The sequence below is a fragment of the Rhipicephalus sanguineus genome, unplaced genomic scaffold, assembly GCF_013339695.2.
Source record: "Rhipicephalus sanguineus isolate Rsan-2018 unplaced genomic scaffold, BIME_Rsan_1.4 Seq233, whole genome shotgun sequence".
NCBI lineage: Eukaryota > Metazoa > Arthropoda > Arachnida > Ixodida > Ixodidae > Rhipicephalus > Rhipicephalus sanguineus.
Window position 1 is genome coordinate 6,258 of NW_023614827.1, and position 20,611 is coordinate 26,868.

General features: G+C 44.5%; 1 protein-coding gene across 1 annotated transcript in view; it reads left to right on the forward strand.

The window, feature by feature from the left end:
• The first annotated feature begins 1,630 nt into the window (after positions 1-1,630).
• The window catches only part of LOC119376815 (uncharacterized), a 34,234-nt gene continuing 15,253 nt past the window's right edge, over positions 1,631-20,611 (forward strand). The window contains exons 1-2 of the mRNA XM_037646515.2: positions 1,631-1,847; positions 14,425-14,622. Of these exons, the coding sequence (XP_037502443.1) occupies positions 1,659-1,847; positions 14,425-14,622 (387 nt within the window). The 5' untranslated portion in view covers positions 1,631-1,658. The remainder of the gene's footprint in view (positions 1,848-14,424; positions 14,623-20,611) is intronic.

Consider the following 20,611-nt stretch of genomic DNA (forward strand, 5'->3'; position numbering starts at 1 on the left):
GCGTCACTTACCCTAACACACTAACAGACGGCGCCACTAAGGGGTTACAGGTGTATATATATAGTGTCAATAAACAAGGCCGGGCAGTTAGTCGCCGGCCCAGCCGAACGTCGCGTCGTCCTATCGTTACTCTCGACATTCTCATCTGGTAATGAACCTATCGTGGTGAAATTAACGCTGCTAGAGTTTTCAGAGTATAATTGATCAGTCTGAGCTAACATATTGTTTCACTTTAGTGTCCTTTTAATGTTCTTCTTTAAAGGGTACTGACACAAAATTTTTGAGTTGTTGTCTTTTTGTTTCAAATGAAAGGGTATACCCTCAACTGTCCAGAAAATGTACCACGAAGCATGAGTGCACCATGAAAAATGAATTGCAGTACGTTTTTAAAAGCCAGTTTCGGTTCCCACTGTACCCTGATGTCGCAACACGATATGACGCCTCTCATCACGTGTTCGCGCAAGATAGCGTGGTGTTTCCACCGCGCTCTGCTCTGTGGCTTGTTGGTGACGCACAAGCGGCTACTTGAATGTTTTTGGTGACGCACAAGCAGCTGTTTTGAAAGTTCTGTTACCTGACGTCATCGCAACTAACCATACTGGTGCGTGAAGTTACCAGAATTAGTACTGCAGCCTTATGACACGCTGGTGTCGACGTCAGTAGGTGCGCCATGTGAAAATTGACTTTCAGATCAAACTAAAAAAGTCACAGTTTCGCCGTTAGGGCGAAGCAATGAATGCGATAGCAAGAAACTAATGCTATACGAAGTGAGGCTCGCCAATGGACTCTCAGTTTGAACAGCGCTCCTGTTGCAAAGGCGGCCAAAGCAGTGAAGGAAACTAGAGTGCTTCAAGTGTCGAGCTGTGACACTTGATAGTTCGCGCTCATCTTCTGTTTGTTCGTTTAGCGGCGTCCCTTGAGCTCGAGTGACTTTCGTACGCTCCGTAACATGAGCGCGGACATCATAGTGAAAGCGTGAAACATCCCTCTTCCCCTCAGCGCGAGAAAACCGCGCGAGCAGTCAGAGGAAGGGCAAGGTTCTCCCTGCGCAAATAGAAGAAGAAGCGAGCGAGCTCGCCGACGACTTTTACATCCGCCCGTCGCGCTCCTAGAGCCATCTCGCTGGTAATGAAGAAACGCTTATAAGCGCCTAGCGTCTCTGAGTCCGTCCAGCAGTAAAGGGTGTGTATATAACGCTCGCCGTTAGCTACGTGGAGGATCTGCGTTTCGTGGCGTAGTGGTTAGCGCCACTCGCTGCGGAGCAAGAGGTCGCTGGTTGATTCCGCGCTTGGGAAGCATTTTTCTGAATTATTTTTCTTTGGGGCTTTTATATATATATATATATATATATATACATATACATATACATATACGTGCATGACGGCGGCGACGGCAAAATTCAGCCGAGACTGTCCATATAATTGCTATCGCAATAATATCTTATCAGCATTTACTGAGCTTCACACTTGCTCAGAGCTGTCTCTTTATACAGGAGATTTGTATGGGAGAGTAAACTCACCTTCGAAAATTCGTGCGAGTACCCCTTTAAGCCATCTGTCGCTGTTTTTTAGTAATTCCACGTAACCTAACTTCATAAACACCTCCCTTCTTGTGGAAACAAGGACGCTTGGCTTGTTGGCTGCTTGGCGGGCTCGCAGATGGCTGACGGAAAAATGCCCAAAGAGGAGGACTTTCTCAAGAGCCTGGAGAACCAGCTGGGGCAGAGCAACGGCCCACCGCATCCGGACATCGTAGCCCTGGCTGCGGCGTGCGCGGAGAACATCCTCAACCCCGACTACCTCTTGGGCTGCGGGGAGCCCTTCTCAACCAAAAACGGCAACAACGGGGTTAGTAGCCTATGGCACGCCTATGGTGCCTTGTGTCGCATTCGTGCATGCTACACTCAAACCTCATTATAACAAAATGACATCTTCCACGAAAATAACTTTGTTATATCCGAAAATTCGTTATAAACGTTTATTCGTAGCAGTGTATCTATGACAAGACTATTCTTCATTTACTTCGTTGTAACCGATAATTCGTTATATCCGTGTTCGTTATATCGAGGTTTGAGTTATACAGTAGACTCTCAGTAAACGGAAATCTCTTAAGATGCGACATGGGTCTTGAAAATAATTTTTTAATTCTTTATCAGTCGAGAAAACTTGCTGATTTCTGTGTATTTGTTAGCAGATTTCAAGTGTGCAGTTATTTTCCAATATAGTTAGTAGTTTTTGAAATATGAAACATTTTATACACTTTTTGGGACAAAACGGAAAGGTGAGCTAGTTGGTTCTGATTCATACTTATAAATTACAAGCACTAAGAAGACAGGGACAAAAAAGGGCACAACATAAGTGCTCATTTTGCCCTTTCTGTCCCTGTTGTCTTAGCAATTTTTAGAAGCAAGAGTTTGCCTAAACTGAGTGAATCAGAATGACCTGGAACAAGAGCTGAAAGCAAGAAAACAAGAATGGACGTTCTAAGCCCATTTGAACAAAAGGTATGGTAAGTTGAACATCCGCGATCGTGTCTAGGACAAGGGATTTCAGTCATGAATGTTCGACATACCATAACTTTTGTTCAAGTAGGTTTAGAACACCAATTCTTGTTTTCTTGCACTCGGCTCTCGTTCCAGGTCATTCTGATATGCTTATTTACTCTCTCATTCTAGGCAAACTACAGCTCCCAAATGGCACATAGAATGGATGATATTTTATAAAATTCTTATTGTATTAGAAAAACATTGGTTATTTGAAATCAGCGTACAAATATATATAAATTCCGCAAATTTCACTTAAATCGATGAAGAACTTGAAAGTTCTCAAGTGCAGTGTACCCCTTAATCTGAATTGCTGCTTAAGGGGCCCCGCAACACTTTTTCAGCATGGTCAAAAGCCTGCCGATGGGTAGTTGAGGCTCCCGAGAACACGCGAGCCAAACATTAGTGCAGCACATGGCCTGGAATTCACAATTAGTTCTCACAGTCAGCTAGAAATCGTTCCTTCCTCTCTCAACAAATGATGCCATAAACCAGGCACGTGCGAATATTTGAGCGCTTCGAATATTCGAATGAATATTAAAGTATTCGAATTCGCTTCAAAGAATTTAAATTATTGGAAATTTCGAAGTATTCGAATGAACGAATGGACGTATATAAACAACAGTAACCCCCTGTAAAGCTGCTTTCGCTGCGGTGGAGCAGTGCGGTGCTGTGAATCACCTTCCAGGGGAAATCCGCACTGCCGCGAAGCCCCACTTTAAGGTTAAATTAACAGTATTACCTTACACCAATTCATCATTTTCAAGTTTAAAAGCTTGTTATAACCGGCTTATATGCTCTAATTTAGTAAATTTTAAAACGTAACGTATTTTACAGGTTATCACTTACATTCTACTGAAAGTCAAGTCCGCCTACTATTCAGAGTTGCTTCCACTTCCCTTTGAACCAAAAAGAGTGACATTTTCACATGCCTTGTTTCAATTTAAAAAAAAAAAATATTGTGCAGGTTAGTTGGTCAGGACAATATGCTCATTTTTCTTTGTAATATGCAATATATACAATCAAATCCCGCTACAACAAAATTGACAGGGCGCTCGAAAAAGTTCAAGTTCATTGTCGCGGAATTACGTTGCAGCGAAATTTCATGCATAGACCACGAAAGTTCGGAAAATCTGATGATTATGACTCGGTCCCGGCAAGCGCATGCATTGTCCTTTGCATTTAACTCTCCCTAACTCGGACGTACTTGGCCGCACACTGAGTGAATGTATTTTCTCGCGTATAACACGTACAAAATATACAGAAAAGTTAGCGCTAATCTTGGGGTGCGGGTTATACATGAATTTCGGTGCGCAAGTTAGCTTCACAGTAATGCAAGGAAGGCGGCTTTGCGTCAATATGCGGGTTATACACGAGCAAATACGATATGCAGGCTACCCTCGAACATGCCGAGCGCATAGCGCCGCAAAGGAGCGTGCCAAAGTTCGCTAGAGGCTCCGCACTTCCAGTCATAAGGGAGCGAAGGAAAGCCGAACGCTTTGTGCCGTTTTACGGCATTATTGCTTTTAATCTTTCTTCCAATGTGTTAGCTGCGTACTTGCGTGTATTGGCAATCGATGATAGCGACAATAGCGACTGCGGTTTTCTGCACAACGGTTGCGGCAAACGTTAGTCCCGTTTTCAGTCTGTGCACGCTGGCCATGCACGTACCTTCAGAGCTGCGCCGTTGCCATCTGTCATCGCGTCTACCGCGGTTTTGACCACAGCATTGCTTTGAGTCGGTGCGTGTACATTGGATGCGCGTATATTTTCGTGGTCGCCCATGATCGTATCGAAATGACTGCATTTGTGTTCGCAGCGATTTCGGCAAAATGTAGTTATGCTTGGACTAGGTGCGCGCTGACCGCACGTGTGCCTTCAAAACGCCGTGGATGTCATTCACGATCGCAGGGCTTGTGACAACGAGCAGTAGTTTTGTTTTGAGGGCTACGTCAAAACATGGCGGGAGTTATTGAAGAACGATTCTTCCGCGGCCCGCAAGCGCATCATGGCTGATAGACAGTCTGTCGCCGAGCATCTAAATGGTGAAAAATTTACCGGGATGTGCATGTGGTGGCAGAAAGCATGTCTCCGATGAAGACATAGGTCTTGCAATGCAGCCGCACGGCTCTGGCAACGAGAAATGGTCGAGTTTCTAGCGGAATTTCGGGCCATCCCAGGCAAGCTCCTTTTCCTTACGTGGCGACACTGACGAAAACTTCGTTCAAGCGGAAATACCCAGAAAAAAACCCGCATTTCCCCGAAGGGGAGTATGAGGAAGTGCGAAGCACGGGGTGATGCTATGAGGGGGCGCGCGCGACTAAACTGCAGAGCCGAGCGAAGGAGACGGCAGTGAGAGAGCACGCGCCAGCCGACCCACGGAGGTTTGGCCGTTTTTAAGTGCAAAGCACTTTTACTGATGATGATGATCTGTCTTCCGAACTCGTTCCAAAGAACCCGCAACGCGTTCAACTTGTTGGCGGCGTTGCGCACGCCCGAGATGGGGCTCAGGTTGTTGTCGAACCACAGTCGATCGCACACTGTGCAGCTATATCTGAAGCTGCAGTCCAGGAAGTCTCGCTTGAAGCGCGCGTCCGGCCGATCGAATTCGAGGGCCCGCGCTCGCTCACGCATCGCGCGTCCCCGCGCCAGATCGGCTTCGGGTGCTCGGCTCGCTTCGCACGCTTTCGTTCGGCGCCTCGCCGCCGGCCTTCAGCACCACAGGCAATGCGCGGGGTGCGCGCAGCCACGGAGCGGAGGGCGGAGCGCGCGCAGTCACGTGGGGCATGACGTCGCTGCGCCGTTGCTACAGACGCTCCTCTCCGCTCCTCGCGCCGTTGCTATGGGACGGCGGATGCAGGTCGCTTATAAAGTGCATTCGCACTTAAAAAGCATTCGTTGTGACGAGACATTTTTCGCATTGTTTTTCTATGGGCGGCTGACGGGGAATCCAAAATTATTCGTCGTGGCGAAAATTTCGTTGTAGCGATATTAGTTTATAGCGGTATTAGACTATACTATTCGAATTCATTCAAAATTATTCGACAAAATCACTGTTGCTTCGAATTCGCTTCGAAGCTAAAACTTACTATTCGCACAGCCTACCATAAACCCAAAGTCCACGGCCATTGACTGATTTGAGCATCGTGAGGTACACAGTTACTGGTGGTGGTCGCGGGATGCCGTAACGCGCTCGCTCGCGATCCAAGAGTAAGCCGCGGGTTTGAAGAAAAAGAAAAGAAAGTGCTCAAGGTCATGACTCGCACTGACGAACGGACGTTGCTTCTTGATCCCTTGCCATCCCCCTCCCTGCGTAGCTTTCAGCGCGTTCGCTGGTACGAGAGGAGAGAGAAAGCGCCCAAAGCATGCAACAAAGCCCTGTAACTCCGCTCGTACTTGACGGATTCTAAAAATTTTTGCGGCAGTCAGTTCGTGAGGCAATTAGCTCTTTTAATGACCCATTCGACGATTACCTGGAAAAGCGTTGTAGGGCCCGTTTAAATGCACTCTAAGAAAAAAAATCGAGTATTGGGGAGTATTTCTGCCACGCAAGAATAATCGTCATCCGGCTTGCTCGCGTTTCCTTTCTTGAAAACCCGGCTCTCGTCGCTTTCCGATCGAGATGCTATGCCACGGCGATACGCGCGCGCCGTTCATGACCAAGAAGTGCCGCGACCGCGGCGATAACGCGACGAAAGTACGCGAGATGGATACGATTAGAGTTGCGTGCAGAAATACTCCCCAAATACTCAATTTTTTCTTAGAGTGTGGAACAACTAACTGCCTCTAACATGATTGGTTTCATTCTCGAATCCTGCACCCCTTGTTTCCAAAAGGACTTGTTTCTGGCCTAGTTGGTACGTACATTGCTTAGGTGCAGACGACTGAGCGCAAAATACATTTCTTGAAAAAGGGAGAAGCAGAAGAGAAGACAGAGAAGCGCTTCTCTGTAACCCTGTTTGTCTCTCTGTAAACGGAACTCCTGCTAAACGGAACACATTTGCCTCGTCCCTTCAGGTTCTGTTTAACGAGAGTCTGCTATTAAGTATGCCCATAAATGTGATCCAGCCGTGTTTTTTCTTCTTTAAGGTTTGATGCTGCCTTTTAAAACGCAAGTTCCCGATAAAGTGGAGGTATTGTGCATGGTGGTGCCTATGAAGAACCGTGAAAGTCTTCCCTCAGAATTAATTTTCAGTGTTTTATCGACAAAAAATGTGGTGTTGCCGATTTTTTATGTCTTCGTTGGGCAATAATGTTACACTGTAGATGGCAGGAAATGATGTCATATAGATGATGCGGTCAGTCCATGATGTATGCACTTATGCTATGCATATATCAAAGGTATTTGTGTTGAACACTGTATACTAAAATTTAGATGATTCAGATATTGCGGGACAATAGAAAAGTGGTTTATCTAATTGTGTCTTGGAAATTATATGTATAAAAAAAATAAATGTTGACTGCATCAATGCAACCTCATTTACTGAAAAAGAGGAGGTTCGCTGTGTTCTTTTCTATTGGCACAAAAGCTGAAATTTTTATCATTTCATGTAAACGATAAGCACTCGTAGTGGTGGTGCACATGCAATTTTCTACTAGTTGTGGCAGCGATGCAACGTGTCCTATCATCGCAATAGGCTTGTCTTTTACGACTCAATGTATCTGCTGGTTATTTCGTTGCCACTTAGGTGGCTGTCAGCTAACCCATAGTGTTTAATTCGGCAAGTTTGGTCGTCATGCAGGTAGCAGTATACATGCGTTTCATAGTTGACAGTTTCTAGCATGGTTGTCATACGGCACGTGGTCACGTTGAGTTGAAACAAGCGCACTACTTGTCAAACCCACCGTTGCAAACATGGTTGATGAATCAGTGGTCATGATGAAGACATGGATAGCAATTTTGGTGCGAAATGCAAGAAATCTACAATTGTGGCAATGTGTACAGTATTTCCTCACGTATAACCCACCCTGCATATGACACACACCTGCAACGACACCGGAAAAAAAAGAACTAAATAAAAAACATCCTTGCATATTGCCGTGAAGCCACCTTCCTTGCATCACTGTGAAGCAGTGCCGTGAAGCCAACTTGCTCGCTGAAATTTGGGTATAAATCATACCCTAACTTTAGCTCCGAATTTTCTGTATCTCTTGTGTGAGTTGTACGCGAGAACAATACGGCACCTTGCCACTTGATGTTAGTTTGACACTAGTGGCAGTTTAGTATTGCATGTTCGAAGCATCACAGGGCTCATCTGAATTTACCCAACACTGGTCAAACAGTATTCACCGTGTTGCATAGTGCCTTGCCACTGCTTCACCGCTTTTCGGGCGTGAAGTCTATTTTGATTATTAGTAATTAAACTACTAATTAAATGGTTTGAGGTGCAGCTCCCAGAAGACCAGATGTTTTAGCATTCAGCTGCGTAACTTTTCCTAGGGCAGCTTGGTTGCTGAAGTGAGGCTTTGCTTTGTCAAAGCAGTGCCCTTAGATATTGAAAATAGAGTCAGCTTTATTCAAGCGAGCTTCCGATCGCTCATTTCCTGCTGAATCTTTGTACGTCACACTGGGAATTTTTCGCATAGGTTTGATCGCAGTGGAACAAGAGGGTGCATGCTGAGCAAAACTGATTCCTGAGCAAAAACTAACGCCATAGCACACATTTGAGTAGTGGGCGGTAGTGTCATTAGCCTGCAGTATGTGGGTTAATGTGGAATGTGCAAATGTGTGCATTAATTTTGCAGAATGTGGGTGTACAATGTGAGTACGTAATTCTTAGTTAGCGAGGTTGTTGTAACAGGTATCAACTGCATGATAGTGTGTCATTATTGCATCAGTTTACACATCTGGGCCGCTATATTATTGTGACGCCTTTTTATGGCGTTGATGCCTTCTGAAAGTTTTTGTGCTTCGATAGTGGTCTGGGCGATGGTCTGCCAACACTGACTGTTCAGCCAGTCGTGAGTGGTTGATGATAAGGCTAGCGTAGAATTTAATAGAAAATAATTTATACAAGGTAGCGTTATGGTTGTTATAGATAGCTTTTCGTGGCAGCGTGCGACTGTGTTGGTATGTTCGCAAACCAATGTGCCAACATAAGTCAGCCTCGTTTCCCAATACTTTCATGCCGTGCATCTCAGATGCACCCAGCAATCCGATGATACCTCACCGCTGTGTCACTTAAATGCTGTGCTAATGCTGCCGTGTTTTTTTTATATGCCTCATATCTGTTGAAGTGTATGGATGGCTGGGCCCACTTCAGGTGGAGGACTTCCGCCTTTAGCCTTGTAATCCTAGACCGTCTCCTGTTCTAAAACTGATTATGAGTAAATATATGGGTTGTCCCAGATAAACTTCGTCCAAGACTTTAAAAATGAAAGGTGTGTTAGAAGCGTATTGAACAGAACGCATACTTCGCACTAGCCTGCGGTTACTCAGGCCATTTTTTATTTTCCACATTAGCTAACTCATTAATTTTGTTTAATTACCCAAGATTTTAGTTATTGGCTGAAGACCCAAGTATGTTGCAGAGTTGTAGAGCACCTTCAGAAAGCACTGAATGAAGTGTTTCATGTGTAATACATCTCCTCACATAGTTCTTTCTGCGTTGCAAGGAAGGAAATATGAAATATGAAAAAAAAAATTAACAAAATATGAAGAAAAGCCACGTGACAGATCTGCGTTGCAAGGAAGGAAATGTGAACTATGAAAAAATTCACAGAATATGAAAAAAAAGCCACAGTGACGGAATGCTTGCGCACCTCTGTCGTGCTGCTCTCAAGCACGCAAATTGGTGAACTGGGTTGCCTGCAGCGTTTTATGGGCATTTTTTCACCTTGGCAGCGCTTGGCCAGCAGCATGCATTTGCGCTGTCATCCGACCAAAGCCGGAGGCCCAGATGCCAGCCACCATTAAAATTCTGTGCTGCTTCTGCGTGGCCACAGTCACTGCAGGTGACCTTGTTCACTGATTGCACGCTTGAGAGCACCACGATAGCAGTGCGCAAGCACTCCATCACATGGCTTTTTTTTTATTTCGTGGGCTTTCTTTGCAATGTAGGAAAGAGGACTATGTTTGTTTGTTTGTTTGTTTATTTATTTATTTATTTATTTATTTATTTTTTTAGGAATATCTCACAGGCCCTCGAACAGGCTTAGGGTGAGGAGGGCATACAGTACAATTCAATACTACATAATATTCACAATGCCCACAAGCTATAGGTGGCGCCCTGTGCGATTCAAGATGGGGCCCGGAGGAGGGTCAACCCGTTTGTTAGCATAGGAACAGACAGGACATGCGGACATACGGCCCGTGCCACTTTCACCGGATGAGGGCGTGAGCTGCACTGAAGTGGATATCCGGCCAAAATACTTGCCCAAGCCATGGAAAGTGTGAAATGCTCGCTACCTCATTATTTACCGCGGTGTGAGAGATTATATTTCGGCTCCGTTACCGTGCATCAACAATGCTTTACGAAATCCTGTGTGCTGTACTCAAAACGTATGAACTGAATGGCACTCCAGTTATACGTACCGTGCCTGCCTGTCGGATTTGCTGTAGTAGTAGGCCGCTAGCGAGTAATGCCGTCATTGCTGCACAGGACTGCATGTTTAGCGTGATGATGGTTTCCAAACATGTTACTCCGTCATCATTACTTGTGTGATGAGGAACGTGGAGTGCACAGTTTACTTCTCTTGGATGTTATAGGTTTGATGAGCACCTCGAAACAAATGCACACGCTAGCTTTTCGCACTGTCGAAGAATTTTCTGAACTACGGTGTTCGGACGGTAATGGTCAAGTCTATTTGGAAACTCAGCGGCACGGCTTGTGGACGCGATTGCACGTTTCACTCCCGCTTGCCGAGCGTGTCGGCAGCATGCGGCCGCAAAAGTTGCGCTACGTTCATCGCATCAGAATTGTTCTTTTATTTGGTCTCAACACTATTGTACATCAAGTATAGTCGAAGTGACTTACGATTGTAAAAAGCTTCCTGTACAGATGGTTAACCAGCAAAGCACGTTAAAGAGAAATCGCTGCTGCAGCATCTCCGTTGACGCTGTCGCTATCGGTGCTTTCGCAGCCTTCTATGTCCAGTGAAAAATCCTCGTCAAGGTGCACGGCCTCTTTGAGCATCACTGTCAAAATCAATTTAAAGAATTTCCTCCCCTGAGAGCTGCCTTGCCTTCTCTGCATTCTGGGCTTGGTGAACACTTTGCTTGCAGTGTGCTGCCACCTATCAACAAAGTAACATGCAGTGCAGCACTGGCTATGAAAGCAACACACAGGTGAAGGACGACGTTGAGAGCAGGGCTGCGATCAAATTTCGCCAGCTGGGGTCCACTAACGTGGATATAGACATATTTCATCAATCAATCAAGTTTAATCTCCGTCAGAATGTGTCAGCTGAGGACAAGATCAATTGAGCCCGCAACGCGGCCGCTACTCGGTCGTAGTTCACGATAGCCATGGAGCGAGCGCAGCCCCGAATGACTGAATGGTCGCTCGCAAGATTCATACAGCTCTTTTCTGACAAAATGTAAGCGTTTTAGTTTAGTGTATCACCTATTTATTACGAACGCTCTGTTATTATTCAGTTATAGAAGAGGACATCGCGAGCTCACGCGACACGCTGCGTATAATGTTATGGGAATGTAAGCGTTTTAGTTTAGTGTATCACTTATTTATTACGAACGCTCTGTTATTATTCAGTTATAGAAGAGGACATCGCGAGCTTACGCGACACGCGTATAATGTTATGGGTTTCATACACTATGAAAACACCCATGGATATTATGTACAAGCGAAATAGCGCAAGTTTCGACATAAATACACAGACACTAACATTTCACTAGCCTGCGTGGCCACAGAAAACTTCGCGGAGCTGAAATGTGTAGGCTCTGTGCCATCATTGGCAGCATGACTTGCCCAGGGTGCTTCACCACGTATTTTCATGAAAACTTCGCGTCTTGCAAGAAAAAGTCAAATTTGTCTTGTCACAGACGGCCCAGTTTGTTCATGGATTCATGAAACATGCAAACTCGTAGTATTTCTTTCTAATGTTGAATTCCAATGGCAGAGTCTGAGCAGCCGATGGACTCTGCGAGCGAGCACTCGACTCTGGCGTAGAGCAACGCCTCCGAATTCGCGATTGAACACAATCCGCGCCGCCGGAGCAAGCATGGGAGCAAGAAGGAAGCGGAAGTACTTGATTTGCCCAGAATACCTTGCTTGTAGTTACTCCATTCTGCTAATTCCGCTGTCGAATTCCCGCTCGTACACGGCAGTGTCAGCATCGCTGTCACTATCCGATGAATCGTTCGTGCAGGAACTGGAGTTTTCTGACTCAGAGCAGTCGCTATCGATCAGCGGAAACAATGCCGCACGATTTGTTCAGACGCCCATGTCGTCCGCCATTACTGTCAGAACACGTGACACCGGCAGTGCCCCCAAGCTGGCAAATGTGTTAAAAGAAGTACGTGACGCCGAGTTCTGGTTCACTCCGCCGATTTTGGCAGAGCAACTTTTCTTGCTCCACGGAGTGACTCCCGCTCTGAATCAGCTCCGACTCTCCCATTGGAACGCGTGACTCCCGCCCTCACTCTGCCATTGGAACACACATGCTCCAAAAGGAGCAGAAAAGCTTGCTCCGACTGCGCCATTGGAATTCAACATAACCAACGCGTTGACAGTCGGGTTAGCACAGCCGAACTAGGGAGCGGCGGCCGGTTTGTCGTCTGCTAACCCTTGTCCTGACATCCGCTTGGTGGCGCGACTGATAGTCTATGGGCATTGCGAATATTGAATGCGTATGCATATTGAGAAATTGTCACTGAGTCAAGAAAATTCAGATGTATCCGTGCAGGAACAGTTCAGTTGGTGGTTTCTGGAGGTGCTCTACAATACCAAGGCATTGGAATGGGCTAGTTGGTACATAGTCACAAAGAATAAAAACCAGCGGAAAACACAGGACTTCTTTCGCTGTGTCCTGTGTTTTCTGCTGGTTTTTATCCTTTGTGCTCTACAACTCTGCAAGCATACTTTGGGTCTTCAGCCAATAATTAGAAAGCTGGGTAATTAAACATAATTAATGAGTTACCTAAAGTAAAAGATTGCCTGAGTAACTACAGGCTAGTTTGAATAGTATGCATTTGCTTCGATTCAATTCTGACGCGGCTTTCCTTTTCAGTCTTGGCTCAAGTTGCATGAGACAACCTGTGTAATGCGAAGACCAGGACAAGAGATTATGTTATGGTTACTCTGCTTCTGAAACAGGGACGCACTTTCTGTTCTCATTCTCTTGTCCTCTGTCTGTTTCACAATGAAACACAGCCTTGCACACTTTTTAATGTGCGCCGCTTCTTTCCCACTCTGTTTAACTGTGCCTTTTTTTCTCTCTTTCTCTCTCTTGCATCCCGTATTCCTGCCTATTCCCTGAAACGTCATTTCCATCACAATCCAACCGTCTGTCACATTGTCGTCCTTTCTCATGGAATGATGCGTGACCCCCATTTCTCGCATTTCTTTCATCATGACCACGTCCTGGTTGTCACGCTTTTGCTTACCCTCTAACCATCATTCATCTCTCCATTATCATCGTCTGCACGTGCTGTGTGGCTTCATCTGTCCTTCGGTCTTTGCCACACTACATTGTTTTCATCTTATGCTTCTTCCTCTTCATTGTTTTCATCTTATGCTTCTTCCTCTTCACGCTTGTCATTTCATGCTTCTCCTTCTGGCTTATCGCATCCATCATTGACTTCTGGCTTTGTGTGTCGTCTGCTCTTGATGCATCTGCCCTTACATTCTAATTCCTTCTACGTGTATTTGTATTTTCACGCCTAACCTCTATACGCTTTCACGCTTGTTAACTGTCTGACATTGCCTTGCCTTTGCGATCACCGTCTGCTGTCATGTCATCATCGCTGCTTTGTCGCTCAAATCCTTCACTCGCATAAAATTCACTTTTCCCGCTCACTTTATGTGGCTGGTATCGGCATGTATCTTGGCTTTCCCGGCGTTGTCTTCTTCATCACCTTCCATCTTGGCTCATGACTTCCTTGCCTCTTGTGTGAATTCTTAACTTGCCATCCTTACATTGCACCGTGGCCTGCCTGCGAACATTGCCAAATAAATTTATTTTTCTCTCTTTTGTGTTTGTGCCTGTCATTCCATCTTTCTTGGCCTTTTTGTCCCCTTTTTATTCAACTATAATGCACTTTTCTGCATGCTCATTTCATTTTTCCTTCATCCCCTTTCCTTATCATGACATGAATCCTGATATGTCTTTTCTCTGAACATTGTTGCATGGCTGTCTCCAATACTTTTCTTATTGTTGGCCTACCTGCATCTTTGCTATTCTGCTTTTTTTTTCATATTTTTTCCCACTCCTTGCTTTTGAAACTTTTTTTCTTTTACCCTGCTGTTATTGTTTGTTTTTCATTTGCTAATCTCCATACTGTCTTGTATCTGTCATCTCTGCATGGTGTACTGCCACTTCTACTCTTAAAAACTTATCTCTTAATCTTTCATTGCCTTCTTGTAACACATCATGTTCACCATCACTTTCATGCCATGCTGTGTCTTGTCTGTTTGCTTCTTCTACTTTTTGTGTGTACCTCTCTGTTTCTGTTGTCTTGTCCTTGAAAAAAAAAATTTTTTTGTCACCATTTTTCATTCGCTTGTCTGCACTGTACCTTGTTGCATGCTTACCACCCTCCTCCCTGCATGCTTCACCTTCACTCGACCTTCATTCAACCTTCACTTGACCTTCACCTCCTCCCACTTTGTCCTTGTCCACTCTCCCGACCTTGACCCTGTTCCCGACTCCCTTTCCTGCCGGACACTCCGCCGTCGGCGTTTCCGCCACTCACCACACGACAGCTATCTGCCCTGAAGGCTTCAGAGTCGGACTTTATGGTCGGCGACCTCTTTGACCCCAAGGTCAATGGCCACGCGTGCCCTGATGACCTCATTCGGGCCGTGCAGCAGGAGGCCAACAACAACAACAGCAGCTTCAGCTTCGATGATGACGACCTAGATCTGGACGATACGAAGGCAGCGTTGTCTGCAAAGCCAGAGGTACGCAGTTGCTCCCTCACTGCGACGCAAACTCCATACAGGACCGCCCTGGTTGCTTTAGTTGTGATGATGGCAGCTGCGGGCTTGATTTTCTGCTTGCATGTGTAAGGTAAAAATTTGTGCAGTACTCTTGAGCAGGATTTGGTTTGGTGAGAATAGACGCTTTTTACAATCTGCAAGTGCGCTTTCCTGCGCTGCACATTCACCCAATTTATGGCCTGTTGTGCTTCAAGTGGCGAGGAAGTCCTTGTTGCACATGCTGGGGCTGCCTATAATGCGTGTTTATATCAGGAGAGCTAGCTGAGTCTACATTTTCCGCATCATAGTGCAAGCAAATGCTTGAATGTGCTTGAACACGCTTGAACATGCTGTTTGCAGAAGTGATTAGCCACCATCAGTTGGGCTAACTGCATCGCAAGAAAGCTAGCTTTACAATTATGAAAAAGGTCCATTTTGACAATGCCCGAAGGCTTTGGCCTCTAACGATTCCATTCATCTTGTCTCTGACGAACAGTTAATTTTTCATGTACATGGGTACGGACAAACTGTTTGAATTGAATACATGTTAGGCTGTGCTGGGTCACTGAACTATGCTGTTTGTGATTTTTTTTTTGCTTGGATACAAACATTTATTTAAATACCCTAAAGACCCAGCAAAGTCATTACATAGGGGTGAGACAGTACTCAAGCGAATGTCTGGTGAGAAACGTGACAACGGCCGACGTGGCCTTGACGTGATCGCAGCATTATTGAAGGAGATGCAGGCAAGAGGCCGAAGCAGAGTGGCACTGGTTACAGCATCCAGCTCGGCAAAGCTATGGAACGTTCTGTTTTTCTCATTTGCCACGAGCCATCCTAGTGTGCGTCTTCTTTTGCCAAGGCCTGCTGAACATGATTGTTGTGCCACTACAAATGACGTGATAAATGAGCACTAACAGACAATAATGGCAAGGAAAGTATAGGGGATGTCATTAGTAGTAAATGTAAGGTAAATGACGCCACTCGCCGCCATGGCTACTGGCGGCACTGACTGACGCTCCCACGTTTAAATGTACATATATATCCTATAAAGTGGACGGGGGATGGCCGCCGCGATAGCTCAGTTGGTAGAGCATCGAACTGCGTTATTCGAAGGTCGCAGGTTCGGTCCCTGCCCGCAGCAAGCTATCTTTTCGTCCTTTTTTCCTTCTTCACATTTACCTTACATTTACTACTAATGACATCCCCTATACTTGGCATTATTGTCTGTTAGTGCTCATTAATAGTGTGTATAACAAAGAAAAAGGAGCCCTTAAAATTAACACAAATGACGTGGTAACATGCATATTGACCATGACTAACAAGTGGCAAAACGAAAAAGCAAAAAGGAAAGAATATGCTGTACAAGGCGACAGAGGTAGTAGTGATTCTATTTTACACTGAAGGACACTGAAGAGAAAAACGATTTTTCCCGTATTAGCAAATTACTCCTTCACAATACCAAAATCGCCGCGCTTAGCATGAGGAGACGCCTGGTAAGCGAGGAAACGTGCAAAAAGAAAATGCAGGTGGCGACGCCACTTTGAGGTTTCCGCACCAATCACTGTGATGTCATTGATTTTTAAGGCTTCTGCTAGGGCCTACGTAGTTCTTAATTGCCAGAAGTGAAGTTTTGTCCTCTGAGGGGGCCAGAGACGTAACATGCCAAGTTTCAGGAAATTTCATTGGTCCATTGTTGCCAAAATACAAAAAATGCTTTGAAATCTGTGACATCAAGTGTGGCAAGTTCGGAGTGAAATTAAAAACAAAAATTGTGATCTTGATTATCTCTTCTATTACTAAACCTGTTGTGGCGAAATTAATGACAGTAGAGTTTTCAAAGTATAATAGATCAGTCTAAACTGATTCATCGTTTCGCTTTAGTGTTTGTTTAACATTTGGAGTGATTGCACAGCAATATTTTTTTTTAATTTATTGGTACTGCAACCCCTATTGGGGTTTTAGCAGAGTGGAATACAGTACATATATGAAGATACAGTATAATGGCACTCAAAATATTTATTTATTTATTTACATATACTGCCGTCTCATTGCGAGACATTGCAGGGGTGGGTACAGAAGTTGTTTGCTAGTCAGGCATAACATAAAACAAATTAGCATACGAATGAATGCTAAACTGCATGATTTAACAAGCATAAAAAAAAAGCAAGTTATACTAATACACGTTTAACAAATCAACATTGCATCAAATTACACTGGTTAGATGGTAGAAAAAGGCACAAATATACAAAAAGTGCACCACACATTTAGAACTCGAGAGGCATATGTACATGCAAAGGTTACAGTAAGAAAAAACACTAGAAAAACACAAATTCAGGTTCAGTCATTAAACAAAGCGTTATCAAATGCTAAAAAAAAGAATAGAGGAACAGGCAACACAGCTATAATACACACAATTGCTATGAATATAGCCAATTATGTTTAGTCATCAAGAAGACATGAAAATGCTGACAAAGAATCTGCTTGAATAATGTAGCTACTAAGGTTATTTCAGTCTCTGACTGTTCGCGGAAAAAAAAGAATGCTTGAAAGAATCATTATGAGAACGAAAAGGTGTTATTGTTAGTCTATGCCTTTGGCGTGTTGAATAACCGGAAGAAAATGAAATCCATTCGCTAACATCCACGTCATGGTGCCCCTTCACTAATTGCTGTAAGAATTTTAGACGTGATGAGCGGTTTCTTTCGCATAAAGGGGTTACCTTAGTGCGAGCTTGTAGTTCAGTCACTGAGCTGCATCTAAAATCGTTATAAATAAACTGTATGGCTCTCTTCTGGACATTTTCTAGGTTGAGAATATTAGCTCTTGTATAGGGGTCCCATATTATAGCAGTATAGTCTAAGACTGGTAGGACAATGGATTTGTATGCTAATTTTCTTACAGCAGGGGTAGCCAGAGTTAGTGTTCTCCTTAAAAAGAATAATTTTCTGTAAGCATTAGGCGTAACGTAACGGATGTCTTTATCCCATCTAAGACTGTTCGATATCCATAACCCAAGATATTTGTATTCGGACACCTCAGACAAAATTACATTGTTAAAATTATACGCAAACATTAAGGGCTTTTTCTTTCGAGTTATCCGCATAAAAACAGTCTTGTCGTAGTTTATACACATCTGCCACCATTGACACCATGAAGAAACACGCTGAAAATTATTGTTTAACAACACCTGATCCGATTGATCATTAACCTCCATGTAGAGAACACAGTCGTCTGCGTACAGTTTTAATTTGACGGAGATGTCTTTTACTATGTCGTTGATGTAAATAAGAAAAAGCAGTGGCCCTAGGATGGAGCCCTGTGGGACACCTGATTGCACTGGTAGTTGGTTAGACTGATGGCCTTTAAATGCAACAAACTGGTGGCGGTTGGTCAAGTACGCTGAAATCCAAATAACAAGTTGAGAATTTCTAAGCAGACTATGTAATTTCAATAATAATTTACCGTGTGATACTTTGTCGAATGCCTTTGAAAAGTCCATAAAAATTGCATCAATTTGTTTGACATTATTTATTGATATGGCAAAATCATGGATGGTACCAACTAGCTGTGTACAAGTGGAGTACCCTTTCCGAAACCCATGCTGGCATTCTGTTAATATGTTATGAGTCTAAAAAATCTACGATATGTTTATGTATTATGTGCTCTAATAATTTGCAGGTGTTAGAGGTTAAAGATATCGGTCGGTAGTTCTTTATAGACTGTTTGACACCGCTTTATGAAGTGGTATCACTCGGGCTGTTCTCCAGTCATTCGAGAGTTGACCTTTGTCTAAGGAACGTAAAAACACAATGTATAAGTATTTCGAAACCCATTCGGCATAGCTTTTTAGGAAAGCATTGGGTACATTGTCTGGGCCCGAGCTTTTCGTCTCATCAAGTTTTAAAAGCATGTGGAATATACCCTGCTCGCTTATTGACAAATCAGGAATCGGTGACAAATCATTCTCTAATACAGGTAAGACATCATCATCATAAGTAAAAACGGAGTGGAGGTGCTCATTAAATGAATTAGCGATGTTTTGTTCATCATTCAAGAGAATGCCTTCAACTTCAAATACATTGCATTGGTATTGTTTCGGCGACACCTCCCTCTAAAATTTCTGTGGAGACGCCGTGATGAATAAGCTGTCAAACAAGCTGCAGATAAGGTAAAATGGGGCAATGATAATTGCAGTGCACAGATGACACAAGAGAGGATATTGCACTGTACTGCACATAAAAGGCACTAGACACAATTAACTGAAGAGGGGCGCTGTGTTTTCAAACGACGAGAACAAAATGTTGTACTGAATGAGATATTACTGGAAGCAGGAACGAGACAGTAAACACAAAAGATATAATATTTGCACGAGTGAGCTCTGTGAGTTCCCAATCGAATCTCTCATGAATGACAACACATACAAAGTCTTCTGGGAGTTCATTCTGATGTTTGATAACAACGAAATGCGGTAAGCAGAAAATGTTTGTGGCAAATATTTATGAACTGTCGCAGTGTTCAAACCATTTGATTAACACAGTGAGGAAGAAGCATAGTAGTACACATGTATTATTTTATTGTTGTTATAGGGTGGATAACGTACATTAGCCAACATTAGCGAGTATTAGCGAACAGGGCCTTTGTTCGGGCCTTCCTCCATCCTTATGGCGATGAAACTTGATTTCTGATCCCTCTTTCATCGGAATTGCTGATAGCACGAAAGTGAGACGTGTCTCCATAGTAGTAGTTGCAGCTGTGTTAGACATTAAGAAATACAACTAGCGCAGTATGTATTGTTGTTCGGCCGGCACGACAGACTTTGACATAGATACACTCATGCTGACACCGGCTACCACATCTCCACCGAGCATTTTGGTCCAACTCTGTAGTGTCTTTGACAGAATGGTTTCTTTGGTACATGTTACTTTGGTGGAAACATCACGGAGATGGGACAAACGGTTGTGTGCTTCTCTCCATCTGTCCGGTCTCCGCGCAGTTTCCATGAATGTCCTTTGCAGCCCATTATGTTGCTGCGTGCTCAGATTTACAATTGCGAGAGGCACAGTTAGTAGTGTGTGCCTCAACTGTATGAAAATGTGTTTCCCGCTTGCACATGTCCCGCTGGTCTAACACAGCTATGACTGTGCCCCATCGACACGCTCTCGCAGCACTTCGGCGTAGTACTTTGGTGCACCGCTCCTATAGTCGGGTACAACTTTAGAAAAAAGCGGCATTTGCACCTCAAAGGCGGATGCACACGCGCTTCCACCAATGGGCGCGCGCTCTAGACTGACGTCACGAGCCGGACGGCCGGTGCCTCCGCTCAAGGAGAAGAAGCGGGACTATTTCTTTGCCGCGGAGGCAATCGGCTGCCGCGCTTCGGTCATATGGGCGGGGCCTCTCCTTTTTTCTAAAGTTGTACCCGACTATAGATGGCAGCACCATTCCTGCCAAGGCGGCAAGCATACATGATGCATTCGCAACGAGAAACCTGTTTAGATTTTTGGCATAGCAGTCAGCACATCGCACCTCTGTGCTCGAAAGTCGTGGAGTCAGAGGGTGATTCCTCAGTCAGGTAACTTGGTCGAACTTTTATTCTGAATTTCTTTCTGAGTTACCCACGTGCCCTTTTATGAACATCATTTCTGTGACAGAAATGACATGCATCAATTCTTGGCGGAGCCCGGCATGAAACACTTTCGTGTTAAAATGCAGGTGCAAGTTTTGTCCTAGTCTGAATGCGGCAGTGCTTGAAACTGCTTCGCAAAAAGACCCCATACAGGCATCATGTCAGGCGAGGGGTCACGTTAAGAGATGTAATATTGCATGGCAGAAGCGTAGAGTCGCACCAGGGGTCACACCCGTGAATTGCGTAGCAAGTGGGTGGTTTAAAGCTGCCCACCCATTACAAAGGCCTTAGCAATAATTAATTCTTATCGTCATCATCATCCACATCATCAACAAAGTGTGC